Consider the following 8,785-nt stretch of genomic DNA (forward strand, 5'->3'; position numbering starts at 1 on the left):
CTCAGGGAAACTGAGGCAGGCGGGAGCGGCGCCGCCTCTCCCTGGCACCGCTGCCTTCCCCGGTTATTCATTAATCCCGCGGCGCTGCTGTCCCCTCGCTGTCCCCGTGCTGTCCCCTCGCCGGGACATGCCGCACAAAAGGACATTTAACTCCTTGCACGCCGGACGCGCGGGGGGTGCCTTGTCCCGGCCCCCCCCGGGTGACACCTGGGGACTTGGGTGTCCCCAAAAAGCCGCAGGGGGGAGCGGGAGCGTTATCTGAGCCCGGGAGCGGGCTGATGCCGCAAATCCGGCTTATCTCGGAGCAGTTAATGTTCAACCGCGCGGCTCCCGCTGCCGGGGCCGCTCCCGGGCCGCTGCTTTATGGGGGAAAAGCAACATTTCAACGTTTTCCCCCCAAAACTGCACTTTTATCCCGAATTTCCGTGCCCCAGGGAAGCGGCAGCATCCATGGAGGAGCTGTCCCGGGAAGGGCCCGGCCTGGATTTGCTGCGGCTGGGAGAGAAAAAGGCCCAAAAGGAGCAGAGCAGGGATTGTGTCACCCCAAAAGGGAGCTTTGGGGCGTGCAGGGCTCGGGGAGGGCTGGAATTCCATGGGATCCGCTGCTTCCTTCGGGATTCCAGTCCTGGAGCTGCCCTGGGGTGCCAGGGGGTGTTCCGAAGGTCGGGGCTTTCCAGGGAGTGTGTGAGGGGGAAACTGAGGCACGGAGAGGAAGGGCTGGAGCGGGGGCCTCATCCGGGCTGCCGGGGCCGGAGCAGGGGGGGGCTCCGAGGGGCGATCCCGGCTGGGTTCCAGGGGCTGATCCCGAGGAAAGCTGGGGCTGATCCCAACTGATTCCAGGATTGATCCTGAGGTGATTCCAGGGGCTGATCCCGAGGTGATTCTGGGATTGATCCCGAGGGAATCTGGAATGGTCTGAGGTGATTCCAGGATCAATCCCGAGGTGATTCCAGGATCGATCCCGAGGTGATTCCAGGATCGATCCCGAGGTGATTCCAGGGATTCATCCCAGGTGATTCCAGGGGCTGATCCGAGGGAAGATGGGGATGATCTGAGGTGATTCCGGGATTGATTCTAAAGGATGCAGGATGGTGATCTGGGATGAACCTGGGGACCAATCCCTCGGATGCTGGATTACAAATCCCTCGAGATGCTGGATTAAAAATCCCTCGGGATGCTGGATTCAGACTCCTCAGGATGCAGGGACACAGATCCCTCTGGATTTGATTACAGATCCCTTGGGATGCTGGGCACAGATCCCTCGGGATGCTGGATGACAAATCCCTTGGGATGTTGGATTACAAATCCTTCAGGATATTGGGATTCGGATCCCTCAGGGTGCTGGGACACAGATCCCTTGGGGTGTGGATTCAGCTCCCTCAAAATGTTTGATTGCAAACCCCTCGGGATGCTGGAACTGAGATCCCTCGGGATTCTGGGATTCAGACCCCTCGGGATGTGGATTCCGTGCCCGGGGCTGGGCTGATCCCGGCTCTGATCCCTCGGGAGCCGCTCCTGGAGGGGGATGCGGGGGCCGGGGAGGCTCCGGGGCGCCGATCCCGGCCGGATCCCTGCCGGTTCCCGGTGTTCCCGGCGGGATCCCGGCCGGTTCCCGGTGTTCCCGGCAGGATCCCGGCCGGTTCCCGGTGTTCCCGGCAGGATCCCTGCCGGTTCCGGTGTTCCCGGCCGGATCCCGGCCGGTTCCCGGTGTTCCCGGCAGGATCCCTGCCGGTTCCCGGTGTTCCCGGTCAGATCCCTGCCGGTTCCCGGTGTCCCGGTCAGATCCCTGCCGGTTCCGGTGTTCCCGGGATTCCCGACCGCTTCCCCGTCGGATCCCGGGATTGCTGGCTGATTCCCGGCTGGTTCCCGGCCGGATCCCGGTGGGATCCCGGTGTTCCCGGCAGGATCCCGGTGGGATCCCGGTGCTCCCGGCCGCATCCCGGGGTCTCCCCGCGAACAAAGGCCCCGCGGGCAGCACGAGGCCGGGGGGCGGCGCGACCCGCCCCCGGGAGGGCGGGACCGGGAGGGCCCGGGCCGGGAACCGGGAGAGCCCCGGGAGGCACCGGGAGGCACCGGGAGCGCTCCCTGGATTATGTCCCGGATCGAGTCGCTTGTCCCGGGCCAGGAGCGAGCGAGCCAAGGTGGGTCCCGGGCAGCGCCGCCCCCCCGAGCGGGGACCCCCCTTTCCCGGCCCGTTTTGGGGTTCGGGGGGCGCTCGTCCCTCCTGCTCCGGTTTGGGGGGGCGGGAGGGGTCACCCCATCCCTCATCCCGCGGGGGTCTGGGTTTTTTTTTGGGGGGGATTTGGGTTTTTTGGGGTTTTTTTTTTGTGTTTTTTAGAGTTTTTTTGTGGTTTTTTTTGGGGATTTTGGTGTTTTGGGGGGATTTTTGTGGTTTTTGGGGGGATTTTGGTGGTTTTGGTGGGATTTTGGTGTTTTTGGGGGGGATTTTGGTGTTTTTTGGGGGGATTTTGGTGTTTTTGGGGTTGCACGCGGTGATGCTCGGGGTGCGGGGGGGGGTTACGCTCTTCGGGGGTCCCCATGGAAGGGAGAGGAGGGGGCGAGCCCCCCCAGCTTCTCCCCATTGTGCACGGGGGGGTCTTGACTGAAACCCCCCCTGCCCGACCCCCCCCCAACTTTTCCACCTCCCCAAACTCGGCCCCGGCTCTTCCTCCTCCTCCTCCTCCTCCTCCTTTCCGCCGGGGGTGACGCGAGGCTGAGGATGAGGATGAGGATGAGGAAGTCGCCTTCCTCCTCCCGCCAAACAAATTTTTAGCGACCCCCCCCGCGCAATTTTGGATAATCAGAGACAAAACCCGGCTGGGGGGGGGGTCGGGGATGGGGAAACTGAGGCACGGGGCCTCGGTTTGACCCGGGCGTGTGGCAATGCCGGGCGTGGCGAAACCGGGGGGGGGGGACACCGGGGGGGCCCCGCTGGGCTTTGTGTGCCCGCCCCCGCCCCCCCCGGGCCGCTTTTTGGGGAGGGGGCCGCGCTCCGTGCCCCCCCCCGGGCCTCAGTTTACCTCAGTTTACCCCCAAATCGGGGTTTTTTTGGGGGGTCCCGGAGCCGCCGCTCCCCCCCCCCCGGCGGATCTGAGTTGATCGAGGGGTGGGGGATTGGATTTTGGGGTGCCCCCACCCCGGGATGGGGTTTGGGGAGGTTATGGGGGGGGTTTTGGGGTGGGTTTGTGCAAAGGGGAAGTGGTTGTCGCTCCCTGCGCCGCCCGGGGGGGGCGGAAATGTGAATTTCTTTTTGGGGTTTTTTGGGTTTTTTTTTGGTTTAAAAAGTTTCGTCCCAGACGTTTTCCGCCCCACCCAGAGCCGGGGGTGGGGGGGGGTCGTGGTGACCCCCAAAAACAGCGGGACCCCCAAAAAAAGGGGAAAATGCCCCCAAAAATGGGGGGAAATGCCCCCCAAAAAAGGGAAAAATGCCCCCCCAAAAAGGGAAAATGCCCCCAAAATGGAGGAAATGTCCCCCAAAAAGGGGAAAATGCCCCCAAAAAGGGAAAAATGCCCCCAAAAAAGGGAAAATGCCCCCAAAAATGGGGGAAATGCCCCCCCAAAATGGGGGAAATGTCCCCAAAAAGGAGGCCCCCCACCCGGCCGTTTCGGGGCTCAGCTCCCCCAAAACTCGGGGGTTTTTTTTTCGGGGGGGGGTTTCCCCCCGGGGCGTTTTTAGCACCCCAAAAACTCCTCCCCGAGTTTTGGGGCGGAACAGGAACCCAAAAAAACCCCAAAAACCCAAAAAAACCCCGGATTTATTTAAAGTAGCGAAACTTCCTCCGCCCGCCGCGCCCGGGGGGGTCGGAAGTTGGGGGGGCGCGGGGGGGACCCCGAAATTCCCCGCTCGCAGCAGCCCCGCAGCCCGGTTTGTGCGCGGGATTTGGGGTTCGGGGGGCTTTTTTGGGGGGTCTCCACTGCCGGGGGGGTTTGGGGGGCGCGGCCGCTTTTCCCCTCCCCCCCCGGGGTTTTTTTTGGGCTTTGTTCCCCCCTCGGGGGGGCGCCGAGACCCCCAAAATTTGCGGCAAAAAAGGGGAAATTTTCCCAGGGGGTTTTTGGGGTCGTGCGGGTGTGACCCCCCCCAGCCTTGGGGGTTTTGTTGGGGGTCGCGGGGGTCGCGGGGGTCCCGGGGGGGGCGGGCAGGAAGCGGCGGCGGCTCCCGCCTTTGTCTGGCGCGGTTGGGTTTCCTCCGCCCCCGGGGGGGGCCCAAAAAAGGGAGGAAAAGGCGGAAATGGGTGCGGGGAAAAGCGGGAAAAGTCACGGGGGAAAAGGAGAAAAATGGTAAAAAAAAATTAAAAATAGAGGGGGGAAAATCGGGGGGAAAAGGGGAGTTAGGGGTAAAAAAGGGGAATTAACGGGGGGGGGGAAAGAAGGGGAAAGGGGAAAAATCGGTTAAAAAGGGAAATAAAGTAAAAAAGGGAGATGAGGATGAAAAGAGAAAACGGTTAAAAAGGGGAAGGCGGGAAGGTAAAAAAGGAAAGAAATCGGGGTGGAAAAGGGAAGAAAAGCAGAAAGAAAATCGGGGTGGAAAAGGGGAGAAAAGCAGAAAGATGAAGGGAAGAAAAGGAGAAAAATAAAGGGAAGAAAAGCAGAAAAATAAAGGAAAAAAAGCAGAAAGATAAAGAAAAGAAAAGCAGAAAAAGGGAAGAAAAGCAGAAAGATAAAGAAAAGAAAAGGAGAAAAATAAAGGGAAGAAAAGCAGAAAGATAAAGAAAAGAAAGTGAAGGGAAGGAGAGGAGAGGGAAAAATAGGGGAAAAGAATAAAGGGAAATCAAAGCAAAAAAAACGACAGAAAAAGAAAGGCAGGAAAATGAAGGAGGGGAAAAATGAAAAGAAATGACAAAAAACGGAGGAAAAGCGGAGGAAAAAACAAACAAAACCGGCGGGGCGAGGGGAAAAATCAAAGGAAAAGAAACGAGGGGCGGACCCGGCGCGGGGCGGGGGCGCGGCGATGTCGCGGCGATGTCGCGGCCCGGAGGCGCCGCCGGGCTCGGGGAGGGGTCCCGGGGGTCCCGGCTTGGGGGGTCCGGGATGTGCTGCTGCTCCTGCGCCCCGTTCCCGGCCGATGGGGAGGCGGAGGGACCCCCGAGGGCGGAGAGGGTGAGACCCCCGCGGCAGGGGACACGGGGGGACACGGGGGGCCCGTGCCTGGGGTCCCGCTGGGGTCTCACTGCTGCCCCGAGGGGTCCCAGAGGTGCCCGAGGGGTCCCAAAGATGCCCAAGGGGGTCTCAAAGGTGGCCAGGGGGGTCCCAGAGGTGACCAAAGGGGTCCTAGAAGTGCCCAAGGAGGTCCCAAAGGTGCTCAAGGGGGTCCCAAAAGTGTCCAAGGGGGTCCCAGAGGTGTCCAAGGGGGTTCCAAAAGTGCTCAAAGGGGTCCCAAAGGTGTCCAAGGGGTCCCAGAGGTGCCCAAGGGGGTCCCAAAGGTGCTCAAGGGGTCCCAAAAGTGCTCGAGGGGTCCCTAAAGTGTTCCAGAGGGTCCCAAAGATGCCCAAGGGGTTCCAAAGGTGCTCAAGGGGGTCCCAAGGGGTCCCAAAGGTGCCCATGGGGGTCTCCAGGGGGTCCCAGGGGTTCCAAAGGTGCCCAAGGGGGTCCCCACTCCCGTCCCGTGGGGTCCCCCCCGTTCTCCCTCCCCCCCCGGCTCCCCCCGGGGGTCCCCCAGCCTCTGCCCCGCCCTGAGGGGGGGTCCGGAGCAGGGGACAGACAGCGGGACCCCCTCGGGGATGGGAGGGGGGGCCCGGGGGGGTCCCGGGGCGGTTTTGGGGGCGCTGTCGGGGCTGGAGCCCCGAGCCGCCGGTGCCAGGCGCGGCCGGGGGGGGCACAAAGGCCTCTCTGTGCCCCTGGGGGGGCGCGGGGGGGGGTCCGGGGCCAGCACAGCGACACTGGGGGTGACAAACCCACCCCCCCAGCCCCCAAACCATCCCCGTGGGGGGCTCAGCCTCCCCCCCACCCCCCGATTTTGGGGTTTTTTTGGGGGAGGGGGGCAAAAAAAAAAAGGTGACGGGCTAAAAATAAACCGGGGGGGGGGGGGCGCAGGACGGTGTCCCCACCCCCCCCGCGCCCCCGCAGCCCGTCCCCATTGGGGGGGAGTCTCCCCGCATCCCTGCGGTTGCCGTGGCAACGGGATGCAGGGGAGCGGCGGCCGGCGAGCGCCGCGCTCCCTCCCCGTGCTCCCGGTTCCGCGGGGACCCCGCGGGGGACCGGCAGCTCGTCCCGGTGACCACCGGGGACCGGCAGCTCCTCCCGGTGACCACGGCGGACCGGCAGCCCGTCCCGGTGACCACGGGGGACCGGCAGCCCCCCCCGGGGGACCGGCAGCCCCCCCCCGGTGACCACGGCGGACCGGCAGCCCCCCCCGGTGACCACGGGGGGACCGGCAGCCCCCCCCGGTGACCACGGCGGACCGGCAGCCCCCCCGGGGGACCGGCAGCCCCCCCCGCAGCCCGGCCGTGCCCCCGCGGCCATGAGCCGCGCCCCGAGGCCGGCGGGGGCGGCGGGGGGGGCGGCCCCGGTGCCCCCGCAGCCCCGTCAGGCGCCCGGTGCCGCTGTCCGGGCAGGGCAAGGACAAGGAGAGGATGAAGGAGGCCAAGGAGAAGGACGCGCGCTACACCAACGGGCACCTGTTCACCACCATCTCCGTGTCGGGCATGACCATGTGCTTCGCCTGCAACAAGAGCATCACGGCCAAGGAAGCGCTCGTGTGCCCCAGTGAGTGCCACGGGGGTTGGCACGGGGGGGGTTGGCATGGGGGGTTGGCACGGGGATGTGGCATGGGCAGGGGTGACGCGGCGGGGTGGCCGGGGTGGCTTTGCCAGGGTGGGATTGATGGGGTGGCATTGCCAGGGTGGCATTGCCAAGATGACATTTACAGGGTGGCATTTCCGGGGTGGCATTGCCAGGGGCAGAATCGCCAGGGTGGCATTTGCTGCAGTGGCATTGCCAGAGTGGCATGGCTGCAGTGGCTTTGCCAGGGTGGGTTTGATGGGGTGGCATTGCCAGGATAACATTTCCAGGGTGGCTTTGCCAGGGTGGGATTGATTGGGGTGGCATTGCCATGATGACATTTACAGGGTGGCATTTCCGGGGTGGCATTGCCAGGGGCAGAATTGCCAGGGTGGCTTTGCTGCAGTGGCATGGCCGGGGCAGCTTTGCCAGGGTGGCATTGCCAGGGTGGCATTGCCAAGATGACATTTACAGGGTGGCATTGCCAGGGGCAGAATTGCCAGGGTGGCATTGCTGCAGTGGCATTGCCAGAGTGGCATGGCTGCAGTGGCTTTGCCAAGGTGGGTTTGACGGGGTAGCTTTGCCAGGGTGACATTTCCAGGGTGGCTTTGCTGTAATGGCTTTGCCAGGGTGGCTTTTCCAGGCTGAATTTGATGGGGTGGCATTGCCAAGGCAGATTTGATGGGGTGGCTTTGTCAGGGTGACATTTCCAGGGTGGCATTGCCAGGGTGGCTTTTCCAGGGGCAGAATTGCCAGGGTGGCATTGCTGCAGTGGCATTGCCAGGGTGGATTTGATGGGGCGGCTTTGCCAGGGTGGCATTGCCACAATGACATTTACAGGGTGGCATTGCAGGGTGGATTTTATGGGGCGGCTTTGCCAGGTTGGCATGGCTGGGGTGGCTTTGCCACAATGCCACTGCTAGGGTGGCTTTGCCAAGGTGGATTTGATGGGGTGGCTTTGCCAGGGTGGCTTTTCCAGGGACAGAATTGCCAGGGTGGCTTTGCTGCAGTGGCATTGCCAGGGTGAATTTGCCAGGATGACATTTCAGGGTGGCATTGCCAGGGTGGCTTTGCTGCAGTGGCATTGCAGGGTGGCATGGCTGGGGTGGCATTGCCAGGGCAGAATTGCCAGGGTAGCTTTGCTGGGGTGGCATTGCCAGGGTGCCTTTTCCAGGGCAGAGTTGCCAGGGTGGCTTTGCCGCAGTGGATTTTTTTGGGGTGCCTCTCCTGGGGTGTTTTTCATCATGGTTTTGCCAGGCTGGCAGGGTCGATAGGATGGCATGGCTTCTCCAGGCTGGCTCTGCCAGGGCAGAAAATGCCAGGGTGGCTCTGCCAGGATGGCATTTCCAGGCTGGCTTTGCCAGGCTGGCTTTGCCAGGAAGGATTTTCCGGGGTGGCTTTCTCGTGGTGGCTTTGCCACGACAACATTTCCTGGCCAGGCTGGCATTGCCGCAGTGACTTTTGCAGTTGCCAGGGTGGCTTTTCCTGGGGTGGCTCTGCCGCAGTGCCTTTTCTCGGGAGGCTTTTTTTGGGATGCCTTTTTTTGGGGTGGCTCTGCTGGGGCGGAATTGCCGGGGTGGCTTTGCCGCGGCGCATTTGCCGCAGCGGCTTTTTTGGGACGGCCTTTTTCGGGTGGCCTTGCCAGGATGACTGTACCACGGTGGCTTTTTCCAAGACGACTTTTCCGGGGTGGCTTTGCCGCGTGGGCGCCGTTCCCAGAGCCCGGTTCGTGCCGGGTTCGTGGCCCGGAGCCGGAGGTGGTTTCTCCATTTCTCCAGCCTGGCACATGGCAGCTCCCCGGCGCTGCCGGCCCCAGGCTGGCACGGTGCCCTGGGCGTGGGGCAGCTGCTGGGTGGGTGGCAGCTGCAGCCGCGGGTGACCCGCGCCCACCCGCGCCCCCACCGCATCTGCCGCCGTCGCTCTGCCAGCGCCGGGGCAGGAGGGGTGGCAGAGGGTCCCCGCGGCCTCTCGGTCACCTCTCGGTGTCCCCCCAGCCTGCAACGTCACCATCCACAACCGCTGCAAGGACACGCTGCCCAACTGCACCAAGGTGAAGCAGAAGGTGAGC

At 63.4% G+C, this 8,785-nt stretch overlaps 1 protein-coding gene across 1 annotated transcript in view; it reads left to right on the plus strand.

Annotated features, from left to right (window-relative positions):
* Positions 1–6,551: 6,551 nt before the first annotated feature.
* The window catches only part of ARHGEF2 (Rho/Rac guanine nucleotide exchange factor 2), a 12,070-nt gene continuing 9,836 nt past the window's right edge, over positions 6,552–8,785 (plus strand). Inside the window, 2 exon segments of the mRNA XM_064401348.1 lie at positions 6,552–6,702; positions 8,712–8,779. Coding sequence (XP_064257418.1) covers positions 6,570–6,702; positions 8,712–8,779 — 201 coding nt within the window. The 5' untranslated portion in view covers positions 6,552–6,569.

This window comes from Passer domesticus, chromosome 32 (assembly GCF_036417665.1).
Source record: "Passer domesticus isolate bPasDom1 chromosome 32, bPasDom1.hap1, whole genome shotgun sequence".
Classification (NCBI taxonomy): Eukaryota; Metazoa; Chordata; class Aves; order Passeriformes; family Passeridae; genus Passer; species Passer domesticus.